Source organism: Taeniopygia guttata, chromosome 1A, assembly GCF_048771995.1.
Source record: "Taeniopygia guttata chromosome 1A, bTaeGut7.mat, whole genome shotgun sequence".
In the NCBI taxonomy this organism is placed as follows: Eukaryota; Metazoa; Chordata; class Aves; order Passeriformes; family Estrildidae; genus Taeniopygia; species Taeniopygia guttata.
The window spans coordinates 13,785,259-13,803,219 of NC_133025.1; the positions used below are offsets into that span (position 1 = coordinate 13,785,259).

Consider the following 17,961-nt stretch of genomic DNA (forward strand, 5'->3'; position numbering starts at 1 on the left):
ATAGCATAATCTTCTTAGGCTTGCTACTCTACAAACCACCCCACAGACTCCCATTTCCTCCTCTACTTACAAAATTATGCTGCTCTTTGTCATTTACCAATTATTTATATTTACTTGCTTGATCTGTATTGCCAAGATGTTTTAGAAGTGCTACTTCCATACAGTTCTCTGAGCAAGGATTTTCAAACATGAATTTCAGTTGCTAACAAGTGACAGATTGTGGAATTCTCTCTTATGTAGTGCTAAGAATCAAACTACTGTAATATACCACGTACATTTGTGCACTTTTGAATGGTAATTTAATCAAAACTTTATCAGTATACAGACCTCTGTCATTTCTCTCACACAGACCCACCCCTCCTCCTGATAATTTTCACCTGTGAAGTTTGTAATAGATTTTGGTTGAAACAAAGTAGAACATGAAGAGTTACATTCAATATTGGAGTGACATCATGCTGGTAAACAAGATTCTCTGTGCACAGCTGTACAGTATTTGTTGTGATGCAGCACTCTTTCTAATACTGAAAAAAATATTAAATGTCACTGGACCTGTTCTGAATTTATCTGTATTTCTGTTTATTTCTTTTGTTGGGAAAAATCCTGCCTTTTGCAATGATGAGGTTTTGCAATCCATGGGTTTTATTCCTTCTATATTTTGCACAGATTAGTGGGGATGTGTGTAGCACTCGAGTTAGTGTTGTTTGTCTAGCAAGTTGTTTGAATTGAATCATTTTGAACAACCAGCCCTCAGCATTATGTCACTATAACCTTTAAGATTAAGTATATTTTTGCTGTAGAGTTATCTTCAGTAGCCATGTAGATATTGCCTCATGCCCATTCCCTTCCCACGTTTACTCCTGCAGGAAAACTGGAGTTGTGAACTGGCGTGCGTCAGCAGTGTTGCATCTGGCGTGGTTTTTGGGATGGGGTAACCCTCCCACAAGGCTGCCTGGGTTTCACATTGTAGGGAGTAGTTCTTGAGCAGCCTGCAGAGCACAAAGCCAGCTGCTGTCTCTGTGCCTGCAGGCACTGGGGGTCCTGAGAACCTGTGTGTGGACATGGCAGAGAGGAGAGAGGGGAGCAGAGCGTTGGGAAGCAGCTGGAGAAGCAGCGGGGTGGAAAATCACAATACCTAAGCACCACTTCTACGTGTTTGTATCTCGGGGCTGGAACCTGTGGATTTAAGTACAATATTTCTGTGTCCTGTGAGTGGGATTTCAAAGCTGTCCTCATAATTCAACTCTTGGCATCCCTGTCTCTCTGGGTACCACTTCCACTTGAGCTGTGTGAATCAGGACAGTCATCTCAGTCCAAACCTAAGAGTCAGCCTAACTCAGATCTCAGTAAGAATGGTGGCTTAAAATAGATATCCAGGGAAGGTGGTAATCACAGGCAGAATAAGTAGTGTTTCTTCCCTGGGAATTTCTCTGCTGTTCCTGATGCTGTGTGGCTCCAGGAGGAGCATTTAATATCTGTCATTGAATATTTCTGCCATTGATTTGTCCATTTGTTTCTGAGCCAAGACTTTCCACTCCTGACACATTTGAAAGATAATTTAGTATTTGTTTTATACCTCAAGGAAAATGCATTGTAGATTTTATTTTGCCCACCTTACAATGCTTACCCTGCCAGACATGATCTGGTTGACAACTCATCTACTTTGTACTGAAAACACCTAAATTCCTGTAGGGCTGATTATTATCTGAGACTTTCTTGTATGCTTGTATGCTAATGCTTCCACCTTTCTGGACAGCAGAAGTAAATAGTGATTTGCTACCAGAAAAACAGAGAATAGTTCAGCTTGCTCCATAACAAAGAACTGTGGGTTCTGTTTTTAAATCTCCCTGTAACGCATTTGGATGACCTCCATGAAATCCCAGCCTGGGCAGGAAGGCTTTGTCTGGTTGCTGCTGAAACACTGATTATTCACATAAGCTCAAAAATAATTGCTGATCATGGTTCTGACATTCTTTCTATTTTTTTTTCTAACAGTAAATAATTTGTAAAATCTGGTGCACAATAAACTACGCTTCTTGTAGCCATATAAATGAGTGAATTTTGAATTATGTAGCTGAAAAATAACTTTTTTCTTTGTTTCAAATTATGTTAGTTTTTTGCTACATTTTCCTTTTTTGTTTTTTTTTTTTTAGATGTGCTGAGGTAGCTGTCTAGAGGAGTTAAGTCTACATATCTAGAGATTATATACAGAACTGACAGCCAAAGCCCTCCCTGAGTTTGGGAAAAGCTTCTGAATGGGAGAAAAACATTATTTTATGCTTTCTTGTTAGAAATATGTCAGATTCCAATTTTTTTAAAATTCAGGCACATCTGCTGAGACTTGCTGCAAATTTACTTGCTTGAGGAAACAACTCAGCCATCTGATGGTGACAGTCATGACTGATGTCCTGAAATGAATTTGGCCCAGAACAGTAGTGACAAAATAAACAGTTTTGAGGAATCAAACAGCCCCCATATTACAAAACAGCAGTTGCATAAAATATGCTGTCTGTTTTGATAAAAATGTGTCTACATTTTTTTGTCTTTTTATTTAAAGAAAAATTGTTCTGGGGAATTAGAATTCATGTTTCAGGATAACTTTGCTGGTTATGTTACTCGTATGCTCATGTATATATATGCTTGGAGTTTGTAACAGCTTGTTAACCAGAGGTTTCCTTCCTTGTGTCTAGCACTCCAAACCTCTGTAGCTGGGTTTCCCAGTGTATTTCTTTTCCACTTGGACCTGTCACTCCTGTATGTGCTTGTACGAACCATCTGTGACTGTGGTTCAGAAATTGTAGCTTTGCTCTGGTTTTTTGTCCTCAAAGGAATAAGAAGTCAATTTGCATGTCAGGCTGTTGTTACTGTCTCTTCTGTTTTCTCAGTAATTTTTTTCTCTTGGCTTAGGTGTTCAAGACATGGTAACATACATAAGTCCCATGTAAAATTTATATAACTCCCATGTAAAATTTAGTTGTATAAAATAAAAAGGTTAATATTTCTCATTTTTCAGTTCTCTGTAAACATGAAGAGCAATTTTTAAGGCTGAATATTAATAAGCGCTGTAAGGGCATACATTTTTAATGTGGCTGCTGCCCACATTTGAAATTAGGTCATTCAGATTTTCTTCTTGCTCTTTATTCCACCAGTTAATACATCACATGAAAGTAGAGTTCAAGACCAGTGGTTTTTACTAATTAGAAGTCTGAAGGTTGTATTTGGAAGGCAAAACATAAAACTATTTATCTATTTTATCTCTAGTAACTCTTAAAGAAGCTGCTAAGCCTAGAAATGAAATAGGGGCAAAGCCGTGTGTTTTACATCATATTTTGCAGTCTCTCCCAGTTGGAAACAAGACAGGAGTCTGCTTACAAATGTTTGCAGCATGCAGTTGGAGATGTGCCAGGATGGCACTATAAAACATTTGCACTGGGGTTTTGGTCGGAGTTGGCATTGTTATTGACTTACCTAAGGAGTTTTAAAGGTTAGTCAAAGCAAAAGTTGATCTTTTAATGGGATTACAAATTAATATTTTTCTCTATAGGACTGTCTTTAGTTACAGATTTCCAATAGGTATATTTTGTAAAAATGAAGTAATTTTTTCACATACCCTGCTTGCATTATTGTTTGCAAGATGCCGATTTCTGTGCACTCAATAAATAATGAGATGCAGATCTAAATGTTTCACATCCACTCATGAAAAGCAGTAAGTAACAGTAACTTTTAGAAAACTGAAAATGGTCTCGAAATCTTTCTAGTTAGAATGTACCAGCTCCTGCAAAGCTACTTAAAAGTTAAAGTGAATACGAATGGGTTCCTATAAAGATACAAAAATAATGCTTATCTGGTGTTTGTAGTTGTCACACTTGGAATGAGGTATAACATTGTTATGTTAAAAGCAAGTTAGATTACCAGAAAAATAATCAAAATGTTGTTTTCTTTCAGCTCCAGCGGTAAACCGATTCACCAGACGTGCATCAGGTAAGCTGAATGAAGTTCCATTTGTCTACATAATAGTCAAAACAGTATGCTGACAGTGACTGTCCTGTAAAACGTAATATGATGTTTGTCAGTATTCTTTAAAGATGCTGGACTTGGGCTAACCTCTAATTTGTTACTTCTTTACTGAAAAATGTAGCCAAGGTTTCAGGTCACGGAACTTGCACGAGCCATTCTTATTGCTGTGGAATTTATTAAAAACCAAAGCTATTTTTTAACACACCCCCCCACCACTCTTAAAGAAAATAATTTCAGTTCTAGTAGATCTGAAGGCTGAAAGCAAGAGAATAATTTAATCTGAATGTAAGCAGGCTTACCTCGCTTACTTCTTAGACTGCCTGAAACTGCAATTTCGTGATCAGCTATGCATGAAGAAATGTTCAGCTGTGCTGGAAACTGTTTTCCAAACCCAGTCTGGTTTGTGTGCATGGTGTGTTGTTGTGCTGTGCAGAGCTGGCAGATTTGGTCTGGAAGCACTGTTCTTGTGGTGGTGGTGGTTGTGTTGGGTGTGCACCTGCCTTGCCTGGTGCTGGTTTGTGTATTCTTCAAGTTAACTTAGTTCTTGCTGGCTCAGAGGACTCTTTCTTTACCTTATTTCCATTATATGTAACAGATCCCTCCACATTATGTATCATTAGAAGTTAATATTCTTGGCCTTTCCTTATTGTTCTGCTGTGTCATGTCCTTTGGACTTAATTTTTGAAGGCTTTTTTTTTTTGAATTGTGAGGCCTAGAATCTGGATCTTATTTGTTTGAAGTACTATGAATCTGAAATGTCATGAGACTCATGGCTGAGTAAGAGTCAGGAGAGCAGAAGATGTGAGCTATTCCTAGTCATTTCAGTATGCCATATTCAGTATAAAATGCTCTTTGTTTTCAACTTCATGTCATTTTTAATAATTGTATTTCATAATGCAGTAACTCTATCCAGACTTCTAGTTTTGCTACTTACAACCTCAGTCAGGTAGTCTCTTGTCAATTTAAAAATACTAGTGAAAATCCTCAGGATCACTGAGGAACTGTAGAGAAAAAAGGAAGTATGCAGGATTGGTGCGTAGAATATAATAGAATCACATAATGGTTTGGGTTGGAAGGAACCTTAAAGATCACCCAGTTCCAAACCCCTGCCACAGGCAGGGAAACCTTCCACCATCCCAGGTTCCTCAGAGCCCTGTCCAGCCTGGCCTTGGACACTTCCAGGGATGGGGCATCCACCTCTGGTCTGGGCAACCTGTGCCGGTGCCGACCACCTTCACATATGCAGCACAAAGTAAGAAAATGTAATTAATTCCAAATACTCTGATGCTTTAGGGTATGATAATACTTCATGAGGTACTGTAGCTTGAAATGAAAGGAACGATTTGTTAACTAGTGCTCAGCAACAGTGAGCAGGGCTCTATGCAAATCACATTTCATGTTTTAAGGAGAGTTCTACTGTGACTGATTGATAGCTGACAGTAATGAATGCAGTTCTTCTAACAGATGTGTGATAAGCTTTTGCATTCAGAGAGTGTGATTGTTTGAAAAACTAGTACTTGCACACAAAAAGCCCCCAATCAGTTATTCTTGCTGTTTATTTAGTATTAACATTTCTTTTTAGAAGGAAACTGAAAGCATGTTAGAAGTCTGAAATTTTTGGGGAAATAATTTTTGTGGGGAATTAATATTTCATGTATTTTGGTCTTGTTGTGGAGAGATAGATAGTTATCTTATTCAGAATAATGAGTCAGGTGGTGTAGTAAATCAGATGTAAATCATGTGAATACATTTCAAGCTAGAACAAGGAAATGCTGCAGTCCACTATGTGTGCTGTTTTATTAAGTTAGTGGTAGCTTTAATAGTTTCTTTTCAAACCAGAAAGCCTGTGAGAGGTGATAGTTCTTACTTTTCTTCTTAAATGATAAATGACTGTCAGAGAAGCACAATACGTTTAAGAAACTTGATTGTTAAAATCTAAAGTTAAAATCATAAATCAGACTATGCTGATAATATAAACATTTTGGAGGGATGTTTGCAGTCCTAACCATATTTTTAAATATTTTTTTTTAAATTGAACATTTTTCTGTGTAGATTAAGGCAATCAAGATACCTTGCAAGGGAAAAGCTAGACAGTAGCTGTTGGGTTTGGGGTTTTTTTATGCTTGGTACCTTAACCTTCTGTAGTCAAAGCTGATTCTCATGTTTAGGAAATGCCATATGTATTATGTAGGCAGACCAAATGAAATGTAGGGGTTTTTTCCCTCAAATATGAGCTTCTCCTAATTTTAGGCTGTTTGGCTAAGAGTTATTTTAAAATTTAAAATGTGCAATATTGTAGATTCTTAACTGCTTTTGAAGATTTTCTTCTGGTGAATATTTCTCCAAGCTAGTGGTGAATATTTGGAGGGTTAGCTGTAGAATGTGGTGTCATGTTGTATCTGATAATGATATTGCAGACTGATTCTGGAGTGTGTGACTTCAGGGTGCCTTTTGTCATGCCTCTGCCCATAGGTTCTCCCTACTTCTCTTGCACAGACCTAGGGGTTGTGCTGCCTGAGAGTGGATTGATTTAAATAAAACAGAAATACATTATGTTCTGGTGTGGTGATTTGCATTGTTTCCAACATTTCCTCATAGAGAACAATAATTCTCTACAATGGGTATTTTGATGCTTCTTGTAACTCTTTGGGTAATGCCTAGTATTTTCCTTGGTTGCATAAGACATAGTTATTTTTCCTAACTGAGCTAGAAATTAGGCACCCAGAGCTTAATTGCTGAAGCACCTACTGAAAATAATACAGCACAGCATTTATTATTTAACAGCTGTTCCTGTTAACATGCTGAGAATGTATTAATGAACTGTCATTGGTATGTAGAGGAAAAAAACAGAAGTAAGCTGGGATAAATTAGCTGTTCTGGAATTCCAGTTCTTAAAATTTATTGAGCTACCTAATTAGATATCTCTGATGTGTGTTTATTGATATGTATGTGTATATATGCACCGTGGGCTCTATACATAAAATACACTTACAGTGCTGGTGACAGCTACTCACGGGCTAGCTAATAATGCACTCCATTGTTCTAGGCTATGCACAAAGAATAATAGATACCACACTCAAAAGAGGAGTTTGGTAAGAAGAGGAGATTAAAAATACTTTATAGAGCTAGAATGAACAATGAGACAGCTGCAAGTAGTTAATCCTTTATTTTTCTTTTCAAATCTGATGGCACTAAGATGAAGAGAAAGGAAAACAACTGTTGAGGAGATCAAGAGACTTGGGTGTGGAAAGAAAGGGGAGCATGAAGGGCATCCCTTCCTCCTTCAGATAGGATGTGGGAGGTTCTGTGCAGCCTCATACAGGGGAAAATCTGGCAGCAAGTTTGCCAGAGCAATTTATTCTTCTTCGTTGTGTAATGTGCTGTTAGGAAGAAAGTGACAAAATAAGAGTTTTGGTCTGCAATATCCTGAACCCTTGTGTAGACTGGATTAGTCATGCCCATAGTAGCATTTATATTTATTACTGCTGCTTCTCAATTTAATAATTCCTACAGGAAGCATGGCAATGTATTTAAGAAACATGGTGAATTTTACTGCATTTAGACAGGAGTCCTGTTAGTGAAAGGATGGCTAATTGCTTTCTGAAATTACGGAAAAGCATAGGTGATATCAAATTAAATGGTTAAATATAAACTAGTATTTAGGAAGAGCAAATCAACATTGCTAGCCAAGAATAGAAAATGTCCCTAGGAACAATATTTCACTTGTGATTTTTCAATCAACTCAACTATATTGAGTTTTTCTTAAAAAGATTGGCACCCACTTTCCTGTGGCATATTAAAAATTGTCAGAGAAAGGCAGCATACTGAAATGAAGTGCTATTCCCTTATATAGAGTAAGGCAGAAGCTGGGGTTGTACCAAAAATAATGGTGTGGAATTAAGTAATTGTAAAGTACCCTTTGAAATGCTCAGGTAGCATGCAGTGTTGCTAGAAGTATATTGAATGACAAAAGAAAGAATGAAGAACTTCATTGATGAACCAGTAATTCCAGTTCTTCAAGAGGGATCACTGGTTCTGCTTCTTGTGAGTGATGAATATTCCCCAAACTGAATGCAAGTAATGTTGGATTCACCTTTGTTCACTGCACATGTGTAGTTAATCCAAAATTTGAAATGTCCAATATGTCACATGTCTGAGATAAGCAAGGACACAGGCTATACAGTGGTATCTAATACTAAAACTCAGTTAAGCACTAAGGCTGCCATTGTCATGGTGAGGAAAACCAGAAGAAAAATGCTGTCAGAGTTTGAGACAAATCTACATTGCATGAACAGAGTACAGTAAAGAAGGCATATTGTGCCATGTCAGGGTCCTTCTTATAATTACCATCACTGTAACACTCAAATCCTTTGCTGAATAACAGTAAGGGTGTGGTGCACTGAGCTGTATGCACCTTAGAGCCGCTGGATCAGGGAGAATGCTGTGCTTCAGTCTGGTCCTGGTCCTGCTTAAAACACATATGTTATAGAATATCCTACATTAACAGGAAAGCACAACTCCTGTCCCAGCACAGGACACCCCAAGAGTCACACCATGTGCCCAAGAGCATTGTCCAAATGCTTTTTGAGCTCCATTGGATCTGGGGCCCGTGGTCATTTCCCTGGGGAACCTGTTCCAGTGCCCAGCCACCCTCTGTGTGAAGAGTTTTCCTAATGTCCAACCTAAACCTCCCTGGCACAGCTTCATGCTGTTCTTTGGATCCTGTTAATGGTCACCCAAATGAAGAGATCAGTGGCTGCCCCTCCCCTTCCCCTTGTTAGGAAGCTGTAGACAGCTGTGAAGTCTCCGCTCAGTCTCCTCCAAGCCGAATAAATCAAGTGACCTCATCCACTCCTTGGCTTTCTCCTTCAGACCCTTCACCATCTTCATAGCCCCCCCTTTGGAATAATAGCTTTAGATCTTTATTGTGTTGAGGCACCCAAAACTGCACATAGGACTCCCGGAGAGGCCACCCCAGTGCAGAGCAGAGCAGGACAATCCTCTCCCTTGCCCAGCTGGCCTGATGCCCTCAGGACACGCTTGGCCCTCCTTGCTGCCAAGGCACTGCTGACTCTGGCTCTTGGGAATGAAGAATTGCTCTTAGTGATCTGCCTCACAACACTTCTGGGTCTGTGGAAAGTTAGTGAAAAAGGCTGTTTCCCATGCAATCCATAATTAATTGATCCAACTTCCTTTCTTTAGTTCTTCTTGCATAGACTATTTGCTGTGCACTTCCTCTGAAAAGGAGGCAGTCACAGAAACAAGAGTTTAATTTGCTCTTGTTTCCTCTTATATTTTCTGGCAATATGAGAAAAGTTCCTATAGAAAAATGAAGTATTAATATAGGCCTAGAGATGCTTAAAGAACACACACATTTGCCTCCACTCCTAACCACTGTTTTCATTCAGAATGTTTGATAAATAACATCATGATGTTAAACTGGGGAATGTTTGTTCCTGTCTTGTTGTTACCTTGAGATTTGTTGCTTTTGATGCAGATCTGAAGAAGAGCATGTGTGCTTTGAAGCTCTTCTGTCTCCTTCTGGGTTCAGTTGTTTTGGCTGTTCTAGTGACAGATTCTGCCCATGAAACTTTTTCTTCTCTCAGTTGCATTGCATGTATACAAAAACTCTTCCATACTACAGTGTATATACAGTATATACTACAGTGGACTGTAGTAATCTTGTTCAAAAGAAAACAAAATTTAGGCTATTTGTAATACTTAAGGAAGTTTTTAAGTGGTCAATATTCAACTTTCATTTATTCCTCTTTTTAAACTCCAAAACCTAAAGCATAGATTCTATCAGGTTGTGTCAAAGTGTTTTCTTGGATATATGATGAGCAGAGGTTGAATATAAATTTTTCAGAGCCCATTGATGGAGCTGAAATACAGAAATAGGCAAGCTGTTGCAAATCAGTGCGATGCCAGGTTTTAGATACAGCTGTGTTTAAGCTGTTTTTGTCATAACACTGAAGGCTTAATAAAAGAAGAAGAGATTTTGTGGATGCATACTATAAGGCAAAGTTTGAGGTGGTGGAGGAAGCGAGAAAAAAAGGCAAGGAAAGGGAAAGAGGGAGATGGTAGGAATAAGGATGTGAGCCTTGTGCTCTGTGATAGGTTGCTATAGAGAGGGCTCTCAATATTTGTCCCAAGGAGGTGGCAGGGAATGAAGGAAGTAAACAAACAGCAATTGGCCTAATTTTTACACACACAAATATTTAGGCTATGCCTTGAGCAAAACTCTTGGACTAAATACTTAGTAAAGCAATAGACTAAACTACACAGGAATGTTGTGTTATCTCAGAAGTTTTAAAGAAAGGTAACACCTTTTCTTGAAGTCATAGAGGTGTAATTCATACTGCAGCAGTGCATAGATGATTTTGATAGATGGTTTAGATGATTCATTGAAGTTTCATCTGTATTTCCGTGTTTGTTTAGATGTCTTTGCTATCACATATTTCTTGACTGCATTTATAAACTGACTAAAATATACAGAGCAATCATTTTTAAATTGCACAAGTTAGTAAAGCTAGGTAGCAACTGTTTCTTTAGAAAATAGGGAAATTATGTTTTGAGTTCACAAATTACTGTGTATCCCTCTTTACGGGAAATTGTAGTTTTTCTTGCTGTCCTAGTATAACCTTTGAAAAGCATTCTGCATGTGGTTTTGTATCAATAAAATTAATCATTATCATTTTTTCAGCTATTTGGGCTGGTCTTGTTTCAAACATATGAAACATAAACCAGAGATTGGTGTTGAAATAAGAATCAAGTTTGTCTTTAGGGACTGTTGCCCATCCTGTTTGAGGAAGAGCTCAGACATCCTAGCAAAGTATCAAATTGTTAGACTAATTGACCAATATCTTTAAACTCATTTTTGTATGTAACTGGTAGATACGATGGGTATGGGAAAGTGTGTTTATACATCAAGCCCTACCTGCAGCCAGCAGCGTGGCCTCATCCGTACCACTGTTAGGGAATGGTCCTGTTTGGGACTGTGCCAAGGACAGTGCTGGAGCCTGGCCCAGATGAGTGAGTGTGGTGGAGGGATGGGTGTGCTGGCTCTGTTCCAAGTCAATGGGAGCGCTTGGGTAACACCAGTGCCGAGCCAGAGGGAGCGCTTGGGTAACGCTGGTTCTGAGCCAGAGGCAATGGTTGGATAATGCTGGTTCTGGGCTGGAGGGAGCGCTTGGATAACGCTGGTTCTGAGACGGAGGCAATGGTTGGATAACGCTGGTTCTGGGCTGGAGGGAGCACTTGGATAACGCTGGTTCTGGGTTGGAGGGAGCGCTTGGATAATGCCGGTTCTGAGCCAGGGGCAGTGGTCAAGGCAACTTCATGCTGAGCTCTATGCTGAGCACTGTTTGCACGTGATTCACTCCCTCTTTTTCGCACACTTTTGTTATTAATATTATTGTTGTTGTTACTGTTCTTTCCTTATCTTTTTTCTGTTTCCAGTAAATTGCTCTAATTTCAACTCACGATCTTCACCTTTTGTACCTCTAGTTCTCCTCTCCTGCCCGCTGCAGGGGGAAGAGTAATGAGTGAGTGGCACATTGGTTTGGAGAGTTTCAGTGGGAGCACTAAATTCTTAAACCTCAACAGTCATACTGTGTTTTCTGTTTTAACCTGCTTCTAAGTTTGCATTCATGATTGCTAATTTCAGAGATCCGAGTAACACATGATCAGAGAGGTTAATAATCTTCCAATGCTTTTATCAGGATGCTCATAACTCATGATTTTGAAATAAATGAAATAATGTTGGGTTTTTTTGAATGAGAATGTATCCAGGTTGCTGAAAGAAAGAGGAAAGATTTTAAAATAAATTTAGAGCAGGTGTGTATTGATAGTCATTATTTAATAGTTCTGATCTTTTTTCTCTAAAATATTTCAGTATGTGTCTATGATAAGCTCCTCGTTGTTTGCTGTGCTATATTGTTCTACCACCCTTGTATTAGGTTAGGGAGGTGTTTCCCTCCACTGTAATTGATAGAGCATGAATCTGTAGGCTGTTGTATCTGCTTACCAGTTTTCCAAAACAATTTCATTCCATCTGTGACTTCATGTGGTTTGACCTTCATGCTATAGAAGATTTATTCTGAAGGATAAAAGATGAGTAAGACAAGGCATGTTTTACATAGCAAGTTGTTCAAAATGGAATAACAGTATTTGTTGTATTAATGTGAATGCATCCTTAAGAGGTTAAGATGGTGAATAATTCCTTTTCTTGTTCTAATAACAATTTTGTGTGAAAGTGAAAAAGATTGATTTCTGACGTCTTCACAAGTATTGTGAAGAATTATAATGAGCATGCAAGAATGAAAAATTTTTGCAATTTTTCTTTGCTACAATGCCATAATCCACTCATGAGGAAAATTGTATGTATTTATTATACAGATTAGGAAAGAGAACTCCATGAGAACATAAAGAAAAATGAACTTATCAGAGGAAATATTAAATGAAAATGTTAAAGCTTTGTTTAGTTTTCTTGTTAAACCTGAGATTGCATGGAAACACTAACTCTTTCCCCTCTAGATACACAAGAAAATTATGAAAATGTGGATATTCACTTTCAAATAACCAGTCCCAGAAGAGAAACCCCCATCAGCCTAAACACAAAGCTTCAGTCAGTCTTTGAAAACATCTTTCACTCTGAACATCAGCTACACACTGCAACAAAATTGGGAGCTTATATCCTTAACATTGTTTCGTGGGCAGTCTAGTAAGTGATGAGTGCATCTTTTAAGGCATAAATTCAACGCCTACTTGTTAGCCTTTTTCTCTCCTGCTGTCACAGGAGTTTTGGAAATACAGCTTCTGATTGGAGCAGTACTGTAGCAAAACTGTGCTGTCTGAGCTGGGGACTTGGAACACTGAAAGGGCGAAGTTCTAAATAATAATTACTTTCTAGTCTCTCATATTCTTGCCAGTGAGCAACAGGAAGAGACATTTTTTTTCTGCTAGCATTGATTTGGGGACTACTTTCACCCCTGTTCTCGTTGGTCTAGAGCTGAGTACACTTACTCTTTTGTTCACTTATTTTTTGTCTATCCCATCATGGTAATATATTGCGTATAACAATATATCATCATAGTACTATGTTAATATCAAGGACAGTTGTGCAGGACACAATTTAACTTTTTCAGGCATTTTCCTTACTGAGAAGATAAGCACTAATATTATTCTTTATTTTAAAAAACTGTCTCATTTATGCTATCCATTTGGGAGTAAGTTCCTGAGGAATGCCAGCCATCGTGACTTTGGGGTTTAGACTCAAATGGATGAAGTCAAAGAATCAGCCAACAGCAGACAAAATGTGTGTGTATGTATTTATAAAGAACATAGCAGAAATGTCTCCCTGTATAAGGAGACCTACTGTTCTGTAGGATTTTTAGACATATCACAGAATCAATCACATTTTCTCATGGTTAGTGTGAAGGAATGCTTCAAATGCGAAATAGCTAAGGAAGAAAAAGAGAGATACTTACGCCTACTGTGTGGCATAATTACACTTAAAAAGATGAGATCCTAGTCTAAAAGATCTTCTTGAGGTGTGCTCCTGGGATCAGTTTGTTCATGAGTAATTACAGCAGAGAATCTAAATTGTCATTGTGGTTCAGTAGTGCCCAGCAACATTAATATGTTATTATGTTGGTGAAGACTGCACATTTTGTTAATTGAATTTCTTAGCTGTGCAAGTCAAACTGTGTAGGAAGAACCAGTATGGGGTGCCCCATAGTTCATCTTTCTATGTATGAGGCTCATTAGACCAGCACAGTTGGCTTCTTTAATATGCCATCTGGGAAATTGGACTGCTGCAAGAATGAGGAAAGGGAAGTGGTACAGTTCTTATGGGTCAGCTCAAGAAACACAGTCTACGTGCAAAAAAATACCAAAATACTATCGGAGAACTGTGGTCACGCAGCTGTCACAGTAGCAAAGCAGAGGCAGGAGCAGCACAGTGTTACAATAGCTGATACACTGGGTTAGCAAGGGCCTGGAAGAGAGGAGTAGGAAGCCTATGCTTGATGCAGTCAAAAAGAACAATTAAGTGGGATTTCAAATCCTTTGTGGTACGCCTACCACCAAGTGCCCAGCAGCAGTGCTTGCTGGGTGTGAGACACCCTCACTGCCTGCACCGTGCACATTCCCATCTCTGCAGAAAACCTGCCCTGGAAGGGAAGGAAAATTAAAACATGTGATGATACAAAAGCTGTGCTGCATAAAGGAGACAAAGACTGCCTGCTATTAGAGGCTGCTTTGCTGCAGTCTGACACAAATGTTAGCTATGTATATCTCCATGCTAACACTCTGTACCTGCTGATGCAATCGTGCAGCTCATGGTATCCTCACACCTGACTCTGAAGCCAGTTGCTTAAAACCTTCTGCACAGAACTTGACTGTGGAATGGTCAAGAAACTGTAGACTTAAAATTAAAAGCAACAGGAATACTTTAATTCTTGTAGATGCTCTGACCCCCACAACAATGGAATATTACTGTCACCTAACGTAGAACAAAAAGCTGTCCTGAGAAATTTACATATAAAGCTCTTAATTGAATGGCACACAAACCTTATGGTTTATGTTTTCCAGCTTTTTAAGTTAGGTAAATCTAGCAAAATATAGTGTGTAACTGTTGATGTAGAGAGATGCTTTAAGTGGAACATGATGTTCATGGTTTTGTTAAAAATGGTATTAATTTGGAAAAAATATATGATATTAGATAGAATCCACTAAGTAATGGTATTTCCTAATGGTATTGCCTAAAAGCCATAAGCCATTTTGTAGCATACTATCTCTCATTTATGTATTCTAACTTTCTAAATAGAATTTCTTACACGTTTTCTTTCTGAGTAGACCGTGTGCAGACAAAATCTCAGGGGTGTCAACTGGCTTTGTCAGTTGTTGTGATGATTTCCCAAATTATTTTTTAATTTTTATTTTTTATTTTGGTGATCAAGTTAGGGGGAAAAGCAAATGAAATTGTGATGTAGTGCACTGACACATGTTTGAAATGCTTGGTTTGAATTGCAAATTTTTCAAGTGTGCCAACTTTTCACCAAAAAAAAGAAAAAAAGTTTATCAAGTTACAGAATGTTTTTATTCTGTTAAAAAATTCTTTTGTCCTGGTACTGGCAAGGACACACTTGCGTTTAGTTTTGGGCCCCTCACTACAACAAAGACATGGAGGTGCTGGAGTGTGTCCAGAGAAGGGCAACCCAGCTGGGGAAGGGTCTGGAGCACAAGTCTGATGAGGAGCAGCTGAGGGAGCTGGGGGTGTCCAGCCTGGAGAAAAGGAGGCCCAGGGGAGCCCGTGTTGGTTCTACAGCTGCCTCAGGGGAGGCTGTGGCCAGTGCAGGTCAGCATCTTCTCCCAGGTAACAAATGACGAGGAGAAATGACCTTCAGTTACAGCAGGGGAGTTATACATTGGATATTGGGGAAAATGTATTCACCTAAAGAGTGGTGAAGCATTGGAACAGGCTGCCCAGGGAAGGGATGGAGTCCATATCCCTGTAAGTGTTCAAAGAATGGATTGATGTGGGACACTGGTATGTTTAGTGGGTATGGTGGTATTGTCAAAGGTTGGACTTGATGGTCTTGGAGGTCTTTTCTGACCTTAATGATTTTATGAATCTTTAGGTAACTGGACTTACATAATTTTGATTACTGAACAATGCCAATAATACCCATAATTCTGGCATATCCATATATTTCTGGCAAATAATTCTTAGGATGTACTATTTTGTGGTTCACCTCTGACCATAATGTCATTCTTATTTGGAGTTGGAGGAAATTTTTTCATTATCTGTGACATTTTCAAAGCTGAAGCAAAATAATTTTCAGTGTTGAGTGACTTTTAGTTTAAGAACTGTATATGTGACAAAATAGCTTTAAAATTTATCATTAAAAGCTTTGCATAAAGGTTGAGTTATTACGTAGAAAAAACTCCTCTACACCAAAAGTTACAATTGACTGATCATGAGTTACCTTTTCTATCATGAATGTTTAGACCTTTGTATTCCAGACTAGGCCTTATTTTTTACAAGCACTAAATATGTCCCATCAATTTGAATGAGAAAGGAGGTGCTCAGTTGGGTGGAGGTTGAGATGGCAAGTGGTTGTATTGTGCAAGAGAGGAAGCAAATTTCAGGGGCATTTCTATTCATTTCACACTTCTCATGCAGGGCTCTTTAATCAAAACACAACATGACTGAGGGATCATTTGCAAAGGCATTATTTATATGAGCAATTGGAATTGTCTCTATTTATAGACTGGCTGCAGTCACATCCAGTGACTGGGTTTCTTAGGGTGTTTATCATACAAGTGGTGCCAGCAGGAACTCTGTATTTACTTCCCCATGCTGCCATTTTAAATGAATACTTCTTTTTATGAAACTTCTCTGTTTTTCTTCATGGTGTTTCTTCTTCATGACTGCAAAGTTAAAACTACCACTGTCCTTCTTTCCTGAGGGTAAAATCAACACACTTTAATGACCGGGTTGTGAAATTGCACAGTGATGCAGGTGGGCACAACGTACGTAAGTGGCTTAATGGAAAGGAATAATGTAACCCTGGGCTGGCTGGATTCATGAAAGCAATTTGTTACCAGCCGTCAGTGATGTGCATGTACACATTTTCTAACTACCAAATTTGTATCATCATAACTTTTGGTGGGTTTTAACCTACATTTTTATTTTGTGTTCTGCACAAAATGAACTGGGAGCGGCATGACTTCATGTTGTCTGTTTATTTTTGTGGAGGATTGTGTGCAATGAAGACTTACTATCCTGTTTTCCAGTTGAGTCATTGATCCTTTAGTTGGCACAGACACAGACATGTATTGGGAACTGTCTGTTGTATCTTTTTACCTTCTAACAGAGATACTGGGGGGGACAGATGCACCAGCATGAGGGAGCAAAGTCTATTTCTGGTATATCTGCCCTTCTCTGTGTCCCACAGCGTACCCATGCTCTCTGTACACTGCTTTTACATGGTGTCTCTAATTCTTTTAGAGTAACATAGTCATTACCAGGCTTCACCCTTATGGGTATATTATGTTAAAAGCATTTAACTTCATGAGGGCTTAAAAATATGCTGGAGGCCTTCTGCTGTACTCACGGAAACCTGTTGCAATATTTATGCTTTTTTAATGAAAGTTTGACTGATTAAAAAAAAAAAATAGTTTTCAAAGGTGAGTGTATTTTGCTGAGAAGTTATGAATGGGTTTATATGATGAGGAAGATCAAAAAAATGCAGTGAACTGTTGATTAAATTTTAAATCTTCCCTCTTACACTGAGCGTTTTCTTAGGTTTTCAGTGGTAACAGCATAATAAGAAACACTTCATTTTTAACTGTTCTTGAAAAAGAATAAAAGAAAATATGAAAAGCCTGTTTCTTACTAGATGTGTTACAGTAGGAATTCATGCCTATTTTAGATAGTTTTGTTATCATCAATAAATTCTTGTGTTTTTCTGTGGGCAATACTCTATGTGACTATTGACAGTGTCTCTATACATCCTCCTCCTTACTGCAGATCACACATTATTTTCCCTTGGCAGTTCCTGCAGGGACTCAATACCTGACCCTCTTTCATCCTTGGAAGGAGGAGTGGGTTACAGCACAAGCTGTAACAAGTTCCAAGAGGTGTCAGATCCTGCAGCCACTCTGCAGAGATGAACCACTTTCTGCTTAGGTAGATTTTCTTCTGCATGGTGGATGCTGTTCTTTTTGTTTACAGCAGTAATGTCTTTATAATTTATGTTTATTGCTGTGAGACTTGAGAAGTTTAAATTCCATCTTTGATTCATATGAGAACTATTTTTATTGCTTAGAAAGTGATGCATTCCTGATGAATGCTCTATTTGCTGTTCTATTAAATTCAGCAAGGGGAGGCATCAAGTGCTTGTGTTGCATGCGAGTGGAGCAGAGAAAGCCACCAAGGCC

General features: G+C 38.6%; 1 protein-coding gene across 1 annotated transcript in view; it reads left to right on the top strand.

Moving 5' to 3' along the window:
• PRKAR2B (protein kinase cAMP-dependent type II regulatory subunit beta) overlaps window positions 1–17,961 on the top strand; it is a 74,391-nt gene that overhangs the window by 26,109 nt on the left and 30,321 nt on the right. The window contains exon 2 of the mRNA XM_030291841.4: window positions 3,943–3,978. Within this exon, the coding sequence (XP_030147701.1) occupies window positions 3,943–3,978 (36 nt within the window). The remainder of the gene's footprint in view (window positions 1–3,942; window positions 3,979–17,961) is intronic.